Raw genomic sequence first — 16495 nt, 5'->3', positions numbered from 1 at the left:
CCGGACTAACAGGATTTCCTGAAAACAGTGTTTTTGTCGCCAGCTGTTTTACTGCAGCTCAGCGAGAAAAGAGACAAGTGAAAGCAAGAGACAGGAAGTGTGTGGGTTGGATCAGAGCCCAAAAATATCTGCAGACCTACAGCTCACACACTTTCACTGAAGACCCCTGATTGTACCGTGTGTTTAGTCCCTATTGTCTGGGCCTTAGTCGGATCCCTCTGTAAAAACACACTTGTAGCATCTCCGTTTACCCTGCATCTGTAAAGTGAAGATATTATCCGCTTATCTGGTTGAAAAACAGGTTGTGTTATGACGCAGGTCAGCTGTGTGGTTCTGTGCAGTACTGCAGTAAACACTGATAGTCCCCAGTAAAGCGAGCCGTGATGTAAGAGCTGCTGTGATAAGTCTCACACAGGCGATAGTGCTCTGGTGCACACTTTGTGTTTGTCACCAGGAGGTCTGGTGGCACCGCGCGAAGGTTGCAAACATACCTGTCTGATGTAATGCGGCGCCACTGTTTCCGGGGACCCGACCAGTCCAACAGAACGGGGGAGGTCGGTGTTCTCTCCTTTTCTCCCTGCCTTTGTTCTCCTCTTGTTCTTCCACTCCTCTCTCCTTGTCTGTCTCCTTCACGCATTTCTAAAAGAGTTTTGTTCCATTCTGCGTTTGCTTGGGGACGTCCCCTCCTCCCTGCTCCATCTATCTCGTGGCGTCCCCCAAGGATCCATCTCAGGTCCCTTATGATTGCCGTTGGGCTGTATTTTAAGAACCATAACTTTTCTTTTCATTGTTCTGCAGACAATGTACAGTGTTGCACGCCAGCAGATGCAGACTGTAAAGAGTCCCTGGAAACTTTGTCGCATTGTTTGTATGATATCAAGGCACGATTGGGGTCTAATTATCTCTGTCTTTGTGGAAACAGGACTGGTTGTCATGTTTGGTAGACCTGAACTTTTTAATGAGTGTCTTGTTTCTCTGTGGCCCCCCGGGGTCCTCAACCGGACCATACATCCAGACACACATTAACAGCACCTTCGGGTTTGACAGATTAAGTCAGGGGTCAAAGTTGCCTCTGAGGCTGTCGGCCAAGGTGAAGGACTCTGAGTGTCAGATTTAGGTCGGACAAACACTGTCTCAAGCTGGACCAGTCATCGGTTGGTCCAAAATGCAGCCGCTGGATGTTCCAAGATCCTCCAAGAACATCTCAGACTACCCAGATAGTTTCTCAGCTCCCTGTTGCTAATTTCCAGCCCATATCACCCTCCCCGATCTACCATGCGCACACACGGCCTGGTACAACGCCCAAAGAAACGGCGACATCCGACCACCCAGCGGCCATGTCAACGGCTCCACGGTGACGCGAGGGCCAACCATAATAACTGGGTCTTTTCTTGGAAGGTGAGTGTGCGCCTGTAGGGGAAATCACAGGCTGCAGACGTCAAAAAACAACCCGCCTGAGCCACCAAACTACCGCGAGACCGAGGACCACACACCGCATGTGGCAGGTTCTGAGGCCGCCGCCGTCTGTTACGCAACTCTCCTTGAACCCTGATCAGAAAGACCGTTCACGTAATCTCAGCGCGCGGCCGACGTCCAGGATTGCAGAATTTATGACACGTACAAGTAAACGCGTTGTTCTTTTTTGGCTTTTTGGCTTTGGTCCCAGTGATGTTGTGTTTTTTTTCCCTCTTGACTACAGAACAGTCTCAGAGGTGATAAGGACTCGTGCAAGGTCATCAGCACGTTTACCCCATAACACCGAATCTGCTGATACCTGCAGTACAGCGTCAAGCTTGTTGGGAGCTGCAAGGCTTGTTTTAGGATTTATTTAACATTTGGATCCTGAATAACCTGTCTGATGTGAGCAAAGAGAAGTCGTAACCATGGTAACATGGTTCTAATAAAACTGCGACACCAGGAAAGGACAAATAATAGGCAGTCGACTGTGTTTTCGAGCTCATTCAGTGATTCAGCAGCCTGTGTTGCTTCAGAAAAGAGGCCAAGTCGTTAAAAGCATTTGGATCCACGTAATTGCACATGCGCATTCGCCGGAGTCTGCGCCTAAAATAACCCAGACGAGACGCGCCGGGCAGCCGTGAGTATGCATTTCACCGTCTGGACGAGACTGGATCGGGCCTGGTGACCGCGGTCCAGCCGAGGGTGGTAAGCTCCTGCTGGGAGTTTCCTGTCACTGGGATTGTCCAGTTCTCGACCACGTCTGGCTCCTGGTTTGTCCATACATGGATCAGAACCTCTATATGAAGGAGATGTGACTCATGGCAGAGGCTCTGAGCGGACCCATGTGTGTGTCACGCAGTTATCCGACAAGATTATTTTCTAATTAAGAGGTTGTAGCAGGTTTCTCCACCACACATCTCATTGTGTCATGTGACCTTTTAATAATAGCAGATAAAAAACACCTTAAGCAGTTTTCAGGTGCACTTTTATAGTGGCTTATTTCACCAGAGATTATTTCCAGAGATCTTATGTGCTGTTGTTCTAAACTTCACACGTTCAGGCTTCTCCTCCTAGGTCACCAAATGTTGAATTGCGTCAAGCACATTGTTGTTGTTGTTGTTTAAACAACAGCCAGAGTGAAAGGAGGAGAATATCTCACAGAGACAACGTGCGCATGTTAGCTGGCTGATTAGCATTTAGCTCAGAGCGCAGCTGCACATACGTCACCCTGTGGTATCTCGCGGAGCAGCTGTGCATTCAGGGCTTTGGCTCTCTTGTCCACTAACCTGTAAACAACAAGTGGGTCGAGACTGTTTTGATTTGCTCTCCTCCATATTTCCATTAGAGGATCAGGCGTGTCTTGTTTATTTAAAGCTGCTCCTCATTAACCCTCTGCAGCTCTGTGAGAAGATGTCTTTAATCTGTGGACATTTATGGCGCAGCAGGTCGGGAACTCGCTGTTCTTCTGTCCGCTCTATCCCAACGGAGGATTACAGAACCCATTAAATCCACCAGTTGCCTGCAGGGAGATTTACAGAAGGTCTGAAGTCAAACAACAGCTTCTCTTTATAGCTTTTGTCTTTATTAAAACGGAGCAATGAAGTTTTGAATCAGACATCAAAGCCGAGTGGATGCCAGTAAACCACCAGTTACAGATGTATTGTTTTGAGTGGCAGAGGACAGAAACCAGGAGGGTAAAGCTAAACCCTCAACGTCCCCATACTCAGCTGCCTCGTGGTGATCTTGTGACTCTTCACTCCTGCCCATTGGCTCGAGGCGATCCGCCCCCCCCCCGCCACTCCCACGGAACCTTGACGACAAGACAGCATCGTGGCGTGATAAGACAACAGATTGTGGTCTACCCAGAGCACCCGAACTCTGCTTTACCCTCCCAGTTCAAGGATTCGCAGTTAAGCAGTTATTCTGGATTCATGGCCCCAGCAGATTAAAGACGCGGCGTAGGTTATTTTTAACCGTTAAACATTACAGGGAGGGGCTTTAATTGGCAGAAGACAGAAGGGCGGCGATTAAACAGAGAATTAAACGAGTCTAGATGATTTGGTTGGAAAAACAAGTTTTACTGTTCAATTGGAAGGATTTCAGTGTTCAATAATTATGTTATATCAGCCGTCAGCAACAGTCCTTTGAGTCGGGGGGTGGGGGGGGGAGGTTATATACATGTTCTTGAAGCAACAAGAGACAGGCGGACGGCCCGACAGACAGACAGACAGACAGACAGACAGACAGACAGACAGATGACTTTATTAATCCCACAGGAAAATAAGTACATGCTCAAACACTATAAACAGTGTGATTGTGAAGTGGTTCTTTAAAGAGATGCAGCAAAGGTAGATGTACAAAGGTGAACATTTTGTGCAACCACTGAGCACCATGGAACTGTAGTGCGATAATGTGAATGCTCTGCAGGAATTTCTGCATAAATGAGCAGCTCAGTTTAGTGCCGATAGTGTTGTGGAGGCACTGAAAAGTCTGAGGAGCCACCTCCCGTAACACCACTTGGATCAGTGGTAACGCTGCTCCGCCGCTTGTCCCCAGTCTTGGGCTGGGATGCGTTGTCCAGGACGGTCTGCACTATGGTCAACGTCCTCCGCTCCACCACCTCCTCGAGGGAGACCTCACAGATTTTGGTGTGTTTTCAAGCTACAAGTCGAAACTTTGAGATGTTAAAAGAAGAGAGTTGAGATCCTCACTACCTTAAGAAAGAGCATCAACCCCACGCCCGACACGGCCAGGTCTTACACAGCAGGCTGCTGTTGTCAAAAAAAAAAATTTAGAGCCTTTTTCTGTGAAAGGAAAAGCCAGCCTAAGGTCTAACTATTGGTTGTCTGTTTGACCTCTGACATTGTGATTTTGCTGTTGTCAGTGTGCTCTGAGAGCTGATTAAAAAAAATGCATCATTTTTTCTGACATTTGCTACTGGCAAAAATGACAATTAGATTTCCTGATCAGAGATATGCTGACTATTCTCTCAAATATTGTACAGTAATTTAAAACACGCTTTCAGAGAGGAGATAAAATCAAGATGTTTTTAATCTGTCTTGCTGTTTAATATATATTTTTGTGTAGTGTTTTCCTCTCTTTTAAGGCACGACATACCTCTTACACAGACAGCACATTATTTTATTCTTAGTGGGGAGGCTGTTGAGTGTTTTGGGGGAATCTGAGGTAGAATGTTTCAGTGAGACGGGACATTTCCGTGTCACTGCTGCCCTCTAGTGGAATTACGGCGGAATGACCGACATATTTTAGTAGGGGGCAAAAGGTCATCACATAAAAGCGGTTTCCAGCAAGTAACATAAAGTTAGTTACTAAATGGTTGAAGGATTATCATACATTTCAGCCGTGCAAACTTTATTTTGAAAAACCACAGGTTGGAAGTTTCAGTATTGATTTTGTTAGTGCAGCATTTTTGCCTTATTGACAGTGACATTAAAGCAAAGCTTCCATCTATGGAGGAACACGTATATAACCCAGTATCTGCATATATCAGCTTCCTCGTGTTTGCATGCCCGAACATCCCCTCCATGTCTGCCACACCGATTGATCCATTTGTGTGATAAAACACGGTTTCCATTTATGATCCGCATCATGCTAACCCGCCGTAGGGGTGGGTGGGGCACCAAAAGCAACAAAAACCACTACCCTAAGGTTAGCCTTGCTAACTCGGTTGCTGCATCTTTAAGCCGCCGCTCTCGGCCTCCGGAGTGGTGACGTGTCTCTAAAGTTTCCCCTCCTCCTCCTCCTCCTCTTCCTCCTCCACTCGCCGGTCGTGGCTCTCTGGTGGGACCGAGACAAGTCCGATTTGATGCTAAACAGTGAAGACGCGCTGGACAGTTAGCACACCATGGGCAGTGAGTACAATCCCGGCACGACTGTTAAAAGATTTGTTGCGTAGGCCACGTTTAAGGAGACCAAAAGTCGCTGTTTCCACTGCGTTTGACAACTTAATTAGCTCCCAGCGTTAGCATTGGCATTGACCACCGGCTAGCTCGTGTAGCTAGCTAGCGGTCGAGCAGTTGGTTTAACGCCGTCTGGAAAAAAATCTGGCGGCGATTAATTGCACAGTGGAGGAGGCAGGTCGTCGTGCAGCGTTTTGTTAACGTGTGTTTCTTTCTTGAGGTTGCGTGTTTGAGGCGCAGCGGCTGATCTTTGGCTGGAAACACCTTCCATGCTAACTTGTTAGCCACTCATTCAAAGACACTGTCAGTGTAGTGATGACGACGCTTAACAGTCGGCGTCGTCTTCAGCCTTTTTCTCCACCTTTCACTCGCTTAAAACCAGCACCTTGGTAGTGGTAGAGTCGGAATATAGCCAGCAAACTCAGAATTCCCGATGCTTCTTTTAAAAATGAAAATTAGAAATGAATCATAACTCTTCTTATTGTAGACTGATGCGTCTTGAGTCCGCCCAAATCCATTGCCACGTCCTCCCCTGACCGGCTACTATTATTCCGATTTTACTCACCAAAACTACCACAAAATCTGCTTGTTTTCAGTCAAATTCCTGGAGGTCATAAAGCCGTTCTGTGCTGTACTACCAGAGATCCAAAAGCCGGAAAGAAAGGTGAGTCGGCTCCTATTAATGCATTTGGAGGTGACGCTAAAAAAGAATCGCTATCATTGTGAAGCTTTTCCATTAAAATCTTTACGTTATTATCCAACAGATTCAGTTCAGGGAAAAGGTATTATGGACAGCCATCACCCTTTTTATCTTTCTGGTCTGTTGTCAGGTAAGTGTCCAGATTTATTCATTAATGTGTTGTAATGGGATTAAAACTGTGCTGGTAGTACAGCTGTATTCCTTCCTGCTGTAGATTTCAGGCATAAATAACGAACATTGTTTAGATTTCTACTGTAAAGTAGTTATGGACAGCTTTTTTCGAGGAGGGACCTTATTGGAATACTGTCGTCCAAGTTGAACACACTAGTTTAGGAGGAGACGGATGACAGGAACCAACACGTCCTGCCTCTAAGGCCACAATAAAAGCCTGTTTTTTAAGTCAGTCAAAGTAAATTAGAGCATTATTTTTGCACATGTTCCTAAATCCTGTTATGTGGTTTTTTTATGGCATAACTGACCACAAGCCCATTCAAAAACAAATTAAATAAAGAACAAGGTAAAGTTTATGAAATTCAGAGGTGAATATCTGAAGTATGACATCAAAATGGGGTAAAATGCACGTTGAAATGCATAAAATGACCTGAGATGCGTGTTTACCTGGCGCTGTGCTGACTGTTTGTCGTCCAGATCCCTCTCTTTGGCATCATGTCCTCGGACTCGGCAGATCCTTTCTACTGGATGAGGGTCATTCTGGCTTCCAACAGAGGTTGGTTCTGAACCAAAGGTGGAGCCCCTGTCTTCTGTCCCGCTGCTGTCCTCACCGAACCGTCTCCCTCCAGGTACCCTGATGGAACTGGGCATCTCCCCTATCGTCACCTCAGGCCTGATCATGCAGCTGCTCGCCGGAGCCAAGATCATTGAGGTCGGGGACACGCCGAAGGACAGAGCGCTCTTCAACGGAGCCCAGAAATGTAAGCAGGCGCCCGTCGGTTTAAAAAAAGGCATCGGCCACAGATCGGCTCAACGCCTGTCGATGTCTTTCAGTGTTTGGGATGATCATCACCATCGGCCAGGCCATCGTGTACGTGATGACCGGCATGTACGGGGACCCGTCTGAGATGGGGGCAGGGATCTGTCTGCTCATCATCATCCAGGTGAGCCGTTCCTCCAGAGCAGGCTGTCTGTGAAGAGGAGCTGCCTCCGAGGAAGCTGACGCTGTTCTTCTTCCGCAGCTGTTTGTTGCCGGCATGATCGTCCTGCTGCTGGACGAGCTGCTCCAGAAAGGTTACGGCCTCGGCTCGGGGATCTCTCTGTTCATTGCCACCAACATCTGCGAGACCATCGTGTGGAAGGCCTTCAGCCCCACCACCGTCAACACCGGAAGAGGTAACGGGCCGTCGTCGTCGCGGGAAATGACCTCACGGCGGTTGTCGGGGGTGTGGCTAATTCCTCCCGTGTTTTACGCTCCCAGGCACAGAATTTGAGGGAGCCATCATCGCTCTCTTCCATCTTCTGGCCACTCGGTCGGACAAAGTGCGAGCTCTGAGGGAAGCCTTCTACAGGCAGAACCTGCCCAACCTCATGAACCTGATCGCCACGGTGTTCGTCTTTGCCGTCGTCATATACTTTCAGGTGAGGGGTTGGACTTTCCTAGAGCGCAGCGGGTCGTTCATGGAGTCCAGGTCTGATGAACACACGTGTCTGAATCGCAGGGCTTCAGGGTGGATCTGCCCATCAAGTCTGCTCGTTACCGCGGGCAGCAGAACACCTACCCCATCAAGCTGTTCTACACCTCCAACATCCCCATCATCCTGCAGTCCGCTTTGGTCTCCAACCTGTACGTCATCTCCCAGATGCTCTCCACCAGGTTCAGCGGCAATTTCTTGGTTAATCTGCTCGGCACCTGGTCTGTAAGTACCTTCACTGGCTTTTCTCATGAAGGGATGGAAAGCCCCAGTTGAGTTCTTTGATCAGCCTCAAGTTCTGATGTCTGAAACCGTCCACTCTTTTTAACAAAGGACACGTCATCAGGCGGTCCAGCCCGCGCCTACCCTGTAGGTGGACTCTGCTACTATCTCTCTCCGCCTGAGTCGTTTGGCTCTGTCCTGGACGATCCGGTCCATGCCTTCATTTACATCATCTTCATGCTGGGATCGTGTGCCTTCTTCTCCAAAACCTGGATCGAGGTGTCCGGCTCCTCCGCCAAGGACGTGAGTTTCAGCCTCTTCGTAGAAGGCGGCGGCCGAAGCTAATTTAAGAGCGCTGGTCTCAGACCCTTGTGGCTCCCCGTATTTCAGGTGGCGAAACAGCTGAAGGAGCAGCAGATGGTGATGAGGGGACACAGAGAGACCTCCATGGTCCACGAGTTAAACAGGTACATTTAGTCTTTCTTTATATCCCCGGCTGTTGTGGCGCTTTCTTTGGACGCTAATTCCAATCTGCCTGTTCCGGGTTTCAGGTATATCCCCACCGCCGCTGCCTTCGGCGGCCTGTGCATCGGAGGGTTGTCGGTAATGGCCGACTTCCTCGGCGCCATCGGCTCCGGCACCGGAATCCTGCTGGCCGTCACTATCATCTACCAGTATTTTGAAATCTTTGTGAAAGAACAAAGCGAAGTGGGCAGCATGGGCGCCCTGCTCTTCTAGGTCGGCCGACATCCTCCCACCTGCAGTCTGCTTTTATTAAGACGCCAACTTCATTTTATATCTGGGCGAGGCGCCTGCGTCATCGCCTCTCTGCTGTCAGAGCGTTGGAGAGGTCTTCAGGAATCATCTGAAATGGGCCTATCACAGCTTCTAACCCCCCCCCCACAGATCTCCCAGAGTGACACAGAGTTTGGTCCTTTTTTTTTCAGACTGACAGCACTTCGGCATGCAGGCGAACGCCTCACCGAGAGCTCTGCTGCCCGCCTTGTGCAGATTTGAAACACCACCTGCCTGGCGGCGTCTTACCTTTCTTGTTCTTGTTTTTTGGCTTTTTTTTCTGTCAATCTCAACCGTCAGAGTTAAGTACTGTGGTGTATTTTCCTTCGGACCCAGGAAGGCATGGAGCTCGTATTGGGTACACCTGTTCAATCAGATCCATCCTATTTTTCCCGAACAGGCTGTGGATGAATATAGTTGCGAGGGTCCTTGCTGTTTCACTTGGCACTCCCAGGAAACGGCAGTATTAACTCACATCACACTATTTTGTTTTTTTTTGTCAACTTTAAGTAAAAACATGTTTTTTTTTCCTTCCATGAATGATGAATTCTGTATATAGGCCATTCATTGATTAAAGTGTAAGATATGTCTTTTGAATATGTAAAAAATAAATGTATTTCAGAACAAACTTATACAAAAAACATTCTCAATAAAACCTTTTTTTCTGGTAAAGGGCTGAATGTGAACTTTAATATTTAGACTCTTCAGGATCACTCGCGGGTCAAACGAAATTTTATATTTCAAACAAATGCTTAAATTTTTACAATGTAGTTATATGTAACAATTTACTCTGGAGCATTGGCCTTTTATAGCAGGTCATCTGGTATTTGGTGTCACTGTTGCTGTGAATTTTTAACAATTTTAGAAGTACCGGTAACCAGAAATATCAATTATAAACCAAAAGGTTAAATTATCACAATACAGTTTAACACCTTTGTTCTTTGGAAATCCTTTTCGTAAAGGCAAGTAGCTCTTTAATATTTCCTGACTGTAGGGGGCAGCACCGCGTCAGTGAACGTGGTTCATACGGAATATTAAAGCGTAGAAGAAGAACGCTAGTTGTGAAACATGCTAATCATTGATTTAGATATAGAGCTGATGGCTGATGCTACTGGACACAAACCTTCCGAATTTTTGTGATTCTTGTGCCAGAAAGAGTTGTTTGTTTTTCCTTACTGGTGCAGAGGGAGGATTTAATCTTCTGGCGTGCAGAAATGAGTTCTGTCAGACAAGAAGGTAACAGTGCTACCTCATCTGGAATGCTGATTAAATGTTGATAGTAGTTGATTCATGTCCGAACAACTTAACATTAATCGAGAGTCTTTGTGACAAAATTGTTGTTGCCCCTTAATGCCCGTTAGAATGTGTTAGGGGTCAGAGAATAGCCGTGTGTTGACTACAACATTACTATTCAATGACACAACTGTTTTACAAAATACTGTAAGCCAAAGTCACCTTGACTCTTCATCGGCCTCTTTGCCTCTTTTTAGCACTGAAGAAATAAGAGGTGGTGACAAGTGAAACAGAGATAAAGAGGAGTCTGTAGAAAAGAGATGAATGCACAAAATCCTGTTTTGGTTCGAGTTAAATTCCACTGTGTCACTGTTGGCTTAAGTGGTTCCGGCATATTTTACACATCAGGTAAAGACCAGATTATCTTTGTGACCAAAGAAGATCATGAGACGCCCAGCAGTGCTGAGCTCATGGAGGAAGATCTGGACGACCCGTACGAGGAGCGAGGTGTGGAACACTGACTTCTCACTACACTTGAAAGAATTTTTTTGCTTCTGAAACTTTAACTAGTCCTCCTGTTTATAGGATTGATTCTTCCCAATGGGGAGATCAACTGGAATTGCCCGTGTCTGGGTGGGATGGCCAGCGGTCCCTGTGGGACTGAATTTAAAGAAGCCTTCTCTTGTTTTCACTACAGTAAAGAGGAGGTAAAGGGCTCTGATTGTATGGAACAGTTCATGGCCATGCAGGAGTGTATGCAACTTTACCCTGAGCTTTATCCTCAAGACGAGGCGGCGACACAAGTACAATCATCGGAAGCGGAGCAGAATTCACCAGACTCTAACGCAACACATGCCATTTCCAATGAGGAGTCGCAGGAATAGGCCCACCTGTACCAGCCACAACACCGTTTCAGTGTAACAGTGCTGTTTGGTAATTAGGAAAATGTCTTGTCCTGCTTCTTTTTACCCTCTGGTACCCAAAGATCAGCGCATTCAGTCCAGACTGTTTATTGACTCTTCATTTGGTTTGGTCTATGGTTTGGCTGGTATGTTTTCTCACCATTTCACTGTGGTATTTTTATTTATTTGATTCCTCGCTATCATAATTGATCACATAAACTAAATTAATGAAAGTCAGGTTTATTCCTGAATTCACCTTGTTTATATTTATCGAACACTAATTGTTTACATGTCTATTTTTCAGATTCTCAACTGTTTTATAATGTAAAATTTTGAAATTATTGCTCCCGATTAATCTGAAAAAACTTTTTAAGAAGACTAGTGCAGATTTAGGCTGATTTTCTTCGTGAATCCACTTTGTTGAGGTCAAAGGTTGACTTTTTGTCTTCTGCTAGTGTCCTCAGATATATTTAATACTCCTGTGATAGTTTCTATTGTTAATGGTGTGAAGACTCTGGGGAGCTTCTTTCACCTGAAGCTAAAACACTTTCTCACAGGTTTTTCTGGTCATTTAACAGGTCTGAAACTTTTAACTGAGATGTATTTTCTGTTCCTCCAAGTGCCTTTTGTGATTATCAATGAACAATTACTTTTGCCTGTCTTCTGGCAAAAGTTCTGTGGGTTACACAACTGCGAGCCTTTCCTAACCTTCTTGTGTTTTTTACTTTTTCAAATGTCAAGTAGGGGGCAGTAAAAAAAGTAAAAAAATCTTTTCAGGGGTTTTAGATTTCCCCACTTACTGTTAAACTAAACAAATTCTGACTCTTGGGGGAAAATGGCATCAATTATGAAGACTGATCGATTTTGTTGTTACGTCGTTGAATACTGTCAACTTGCCTGGGGTCGCTGATCTGTGGCAATGTTTGTCCTCTGCTGCATGCGCCTCTTCAAACACTCAGGAAATCAATAAATACCAAGCACATCATCCATCTGCGCTTCACCATTGGTGGGTTTTAAAGGCGGGGTGACTTGACCTGACGCGGTGGATCAGCTACCCTCTGACTCCAGCGAAGGCCAAAGACCCAAGAGTGCAATCAGAATGTCTTCTCTGAAGGACGTATGCAGCGGTTTACTGCTGGACCCTTTACCACCGAATCGGGGAAGAGATCCAAGTGTCCCGCACGCACCCGTGCGATCCCCCAACCTGACACCAGAGGAAGAGCGGGTAAGTGAAAATTCATATAGGTTAAGTTACAAAGCACATTTTTGAGATGTGGCTTCCTGAAAGTGGTCATATGATTTGATGATATATGATTTGGTCATATAAAGACTGAACACTGTAAAACGTGCATTGTAGGAAGTGATAAGAGCACAGTTTGGTTTTATTTTAACTTAGCGGTAGAACAAATATTAAGCCAGGCTACCAGTTATTGCATCACCACAGTATTCCAACAGAAAAAAGTGCTCATTGCCTAAAGGTCTTTTACTGATTAGCAAACTCGGAGCAAAGGCTCGCTGCAGCAGTCGGTACCAAACGTGTCACCAGAACTGTTGCTGGCACCTACACTGGTCAAAAATGTTTTCTATAAATGATATGGGTGGTTGTTTTCCCCGACTCGTGTCTTTTTCCACTATAGTTGGCTTTGAGAAATGCGTTGCGCTATTTCTCCCCTTCCCATCATGCAACACTTGCGCCTGAGTTTGCTCAAGAGCTGCGGCAGTACGGGCACATCTACATGTACCGCTTCTGCCCCACTCTACCCATGAGGTGAGGCAAACCGTGTCAAACATGTCGCTGCGGTGGCAAAAATTCGGACCACACTGAGCAATTAAATTCCTTGTTGCCAGCGAGGTGAGACACTAACCAGCCCCCTGCCCCCCACCAGGGCTTACCCCATCGATCAATATCCATGCCGTACGCGTCAGGCTGCCTCCATCATGTTGATGATCATGAACAACTTGGACCCAGCAGTCGCTCAGGTGAGCCTCGAGCCAGTTTTAGCGCCCCGAGAGGGTGTTTCTGTGCAACATCTGACGCGTGTTTTCCCTCCAGTTCCCCCAGGAGCTGGTCACCTACGGAGGCAACGGCCAGGTGTTCAGTAACTGGGCGCAGGTATTCTCTCGCGTTCACCAACGGCGTCTGCGCAGACGTGTCTAAATTCAGAATAAATGAGTGAGTGTGTCGGTGCAGTTCCGGCTGGTGATGCACTACCTGAGCGAGATGAGCGAAGAACAGACGCTGGTCATGTACAGTGGCCATCCCATGGGCCTGTTCCCCAGTCTGCCGTCCTCACCTCGCGCCATCATCACCAATGGCATGGTAACAGACGGCGTGCTTCGTCCACCTGCGTCCCCGTAGCCCATGAAACACCTTTCCCCTCTGCTTCCCTCAGGTCATCCCTAATTACTCCTCCAGAACTCAGTATGAGAAGATGTTTGCCCTCGGAGTCTCCATGTGAGTGAAAGTGCTACAGAACCACACGCAGACAGAGATGCTTTGATAATCTGCGCTGCTTTTTCTGTCAGGTACGGTCAAATGACAGCGGGCAGCTATTGCTACATTGGACCTCAGGGGATCGTTCATGGCACGATGGTACGGAAATACTTTCAAGAAAAGAAAAGAAGCAGATGTTGGTGTTTTAAACAGTCTTCCTGTGCTCCATCAGACAGGAATCTGAGTGTTATTAAACACCATTAAATCATTTTAGGTTGGATATAAAACATCTGGAACTTGGAGTTGTTCCCTGCCTTGTTATGTTGTTTTGTAATGTTTAGATGCCGTTTGATTAAGAACAGTTGCCTGGATGGAAAAATCAACTATTTATATGTTCAACAATTGTAAAACTCAGCTGAAAGAGGAAGGTTGTTCAACACACTGTCATAAAATCCCGGTTCTGTGTAGCTGACAGTGCTAAACGCTGGACGGAGGTACCTGGGCTCTGGGGACTTGGCCGGCCGCGTCTTTGTGACCTCTGGCCTGGGTGGAATGAGCGGGGCTCAAGCTAAAGCTGCCGTCATCGCTGGCTGTATTGGCGTAATTGCAGAGGTCGGTCGACTACCAGTCACTGTCTGCTAGCGCTCACTGCTGAGTAAGCAGGAATGGAGGAACTTCCGCAGCGTTTGAATGTGCGAGTTTCTCCGCAGGTTGACGAGGGTCCTCTCAGAAAGAGACACGAGCAGGGCTGGGTGATGGAGGTCACCAGCAACATAGAGCACTGCATCGCACGCATCAGGTAGCATCACTGCTAATACACACTTACCATTACCCCTGCATTAGCCTCTCTATAGCACACTCTTTTTTTAAAAAAAAGGAAACCGATATTGATCTTTTTGGGTCTTTCAGAGAAGCCAAGAGCTCCAAGACCCCCCTCAGCCTGGGTTATCATGGCAATATCGTCGACTTGTGGTGAGTGAGGTCTGAAACCTCTCTGTTTCTGTAATGTCCCACACAGGCAGGGCTGGAGACCATCCTAGCAGACAACAAAGAGGGAGGCTTTCTCCCGCAGGACACACACACACACACACACCCACACACCCAGGGGCTATTAAGAGTCTTCAGTCAACCTCACAGGCAACCTGCAACTATTGTTTTGTACTCTGTTAAACTGTCCTTCTCCTGGAACTGTGTGAACAGGGAGAGGCTGCTGCTGGAGTATGAGAGGACAGGGGAGCTGCTGGTGGATTTAGGCTCAGACCAGACCTCCCTACACAACCCATTTAACGGAGGTTATTACCCGGTTCAACTCAGCTTCCGTCAGGCAAACCAGGTCATGGCGACCGATCCTCACCATTTCAAATCTGTGGTGCAAGAGAGGTGACTCTTTCAGCATATTCTCTGTAATAACATGGCTCTGTTAATCAGATTTAACACAATTCACCTTCTGTTGCAGCCTGAAAAGACATGTCAGGGCCATTAATAAGCTCTCTGATGCTGGTATGTTCTTCTGGGACTATGGCAACGCCTTTCTGCTGGAGGCCCAGAGAGCTGGTCAGTAGGTGAAGACTCAACAATCTTTCACGTAGAGTCCATGTCAAACCTTTAAAGTGGCCTATTACTGTTTTAATAGGAGCAGAGGTGGAAAAGGTTGGAGGAGGAGCTACGGAATTCCGCTACCCTTCATACGTTCAGCACATTATGGGGTGAACACTGTTCCTAATTATTTATGAGCCAGTGCTGTTTCTTTATTATACTTGTGGAAAACATCTTGGAAAAAAGACCTTTTACACCTGCTTTCTCCGCAGCGACATTTTCTCCATGGGCTTTGGCCCTTTCCGCTGGGTGTGCACATCCAGCGACCCCAAAGATCTGGCTGAAACGGACAACATCGCCACCAGCGTCCTCCAGGAAATCAGCGCCCACGTGACTGATCACATCAGACAGCAGTACGATGACAACATCCGCTGGATCAGGGAGGCCGGAAAACACAAGATGGTTTGTTTTTAACACAGGGGCAAATGTAATCGCAACAGTCACACGTCTCAACATTCATCAGAAGCCTGACAAAGGAGCACAGCTGGAAGAGGCTGAACGGCTTCATCTTCCTCATTTAGGTTGTCGGATCACAAGCCAGGATCCTCTATTCCGACCAGAAAGGAAGAGTCTCCATCGCTTTGGCTATCAACCGAGCTGTTGCGAATGGAAGAGTTTCGGTAAGAGAAACGCTAACTCCTGTACGGAATGGGCGTTCCTGCAGCGTGTCATGCTCCCTCTGTTGCCTAGGCTCCTGTGGTTATTAGCAGAGACCACCATGATGTCAGCGGCACTGACAGTCCCTTCAGAGAAACCTCTAATGTGTATGATGGATCCGCCTTCTGTGCAGGTGTGTTAGCAACTCTGAGGTTGAAATTTGAGCTTCAGGATGTTTGTTTCCAAGTGTCCCTTTCTCTGTCGCCTTCCCGCAGACATGGCAGTCCATAATTTTGTCGGTGATGCCTTCAGGGGCGCCACATGGGTTGCCCTGCACAACGGTGGCGGTGTTGGCTGGTGAGCTCCATCAGTCCTGCAAGAACTCGTGTTCATTTGTCAGTCTTTGCTGCCTCTTTACTCCTGGTTTCCCCCTGCAGGGGTGAGGTAATCAATGGAGGGTTTGGTTTGCTGTTGGACGGTTCCGATGAAGCAGCACAACGTGCCAGTCTGATGCTAAAGTGGGACGTCTCCAACGGGGTAAGAGTGCGAACAGGGAATGAACCCGTGACCTTGAATATCAGAGTTGTGTGACGTGATTCTGGCTATTGCAGGTGGCTCGTCGCTGCTGGTCCGGAAACTCCAACGCTTATGAGACCATCCAGCGCACCATGGAGGAGAACAGGCAGCTGCGCGTCACCATGCCCTTTCCTGTCCAGGATGAGCGCGTGCTGGACCGTGCCCTGCAAGGCTAACAAAACCAGGGAGCTAATCTGACCTCCAGCAATAGAATTTTATAGGTACCAAGCAGCAGTTGTTTAAAGTTTGAAATAAATCATTTGATTTGCAAAACTATCAAGACTGGAACTGAATTGACAGAAGAATGTTTGCGCCCAATCTTGTGAAATTATCAGTTAAATACCGCAAATCGGGTCCAAAATAAGTGTAAACGGTTAGCATGAAAGTTCAATTCAAAAGTTAGAAATGTGTTTTTT

At 47.1% G+C, this 16495-nt stretch overlaps 3 protein-coding genes across 3 annotated transcripts; all 3 read left to right on the top strand.

The window, feature by feature from the left end:
* Positions 1–5143: 5143 nt before the first annotated feature.
* On the top strand, positions 5144–9413 carry sec61a1a (SEC61 translocon subunit alpha 1a). Its single transcript, XM_003973169.3, has 12 exons — positions 5144–5330; positions 5975–6042; positions 6143–6208; positions 6727–6805; positions 6879–7010; positions 7084–7193; positions 7272–7425; positions 7511–7671; positions 7752–7949; positions 8058–8249; positions 8337–8413; positions 8498–9413. Exons 1-12 carry the CDS (start codon positions 5324–5326, stop codon positions 8682–8684), a joined length of 1431 nt encoding a protein of 476 aa, XP_003973218.1. The 5' UTR covers positions 5144–5323; the 3' UTR covers positions 8685–9413.
* A 346-nt stretch (positions 9414–9759) lies between these two features.
* On the top strand, positions 9760–11566 carry chchd4b (coiled-coil-helix-coiled-coil-helix domain containing 4b). Its single transcript, XM_003973194.3, has 3 exons — positions 9760–9977; positions 10383–10481; positions 10560–11566. The coding sequence occupies exons 1-3, from the start codon at positions 9956–9958 to the stop codon at positions 10856–10858; spliced, it is 420 nt and encodes a 139-aa protein (XP_003973243.1). The 5' UTR covers positions 9760–9955; the 3' UTR covers positions 10859–11566.
* Positions 11567–11832: 266 nt separating this feature from the next.
* Positions 11833–16355, top strand: uroc1 (urocanate hydratase 1). The gene is made up of 19 exons (XM_003973170.3): positions 11833–12101; positions 12514–12644; positions 12763–12856; positions 12930–12989; positions 13068–13196; positions 13270–13331; positions 13403–13469; positions 13779–13922; positions 14021–14109; positions 14220–14282; positions 14511–14690; positions 14767–14864; positions 14944–15016; positions 15119–15308; positions 15428–15526; positions 15597–15696; positions 15779–15860; positions 15941–16040; positions 16115–16355. The coding sequence occupies exons 1-19, from the start codon at positions 11976–11978 to the stop codon at positions 16253–16255; spliced, it is 2028 nt and encodes a 675-aa protein (XP_003973219.2). The 5' UTR covers positions 11833–11975; the 3' UTR covers positions 16256–16355.
* The last annotated feature ends 140 nt before the right edge of the window (positions 16356–16495 follow it).

The sequence above is a fragment of the Takifugu rubripes genome, chromosome 19 (genome assembly GCF_901000725.2).
Source record: "Takifugu rubripes chromosome 19, fTakRub1.2, whole genome shotgun sequence".
In the NCBI taxonomy this organism is placed as follows: domain Eukaryota; kingdom Metazoa; phylum Chordata; class Actinopteri; order Tetraodontiformes; family Tetraodontidae; genus Takifugu; species Takifugu rubripes.
The sequence above is the reverse complement of the archived record's forward strand: the minus strand, read 5'-3'. Positions and strand labels throughout refer to the sequence as shown.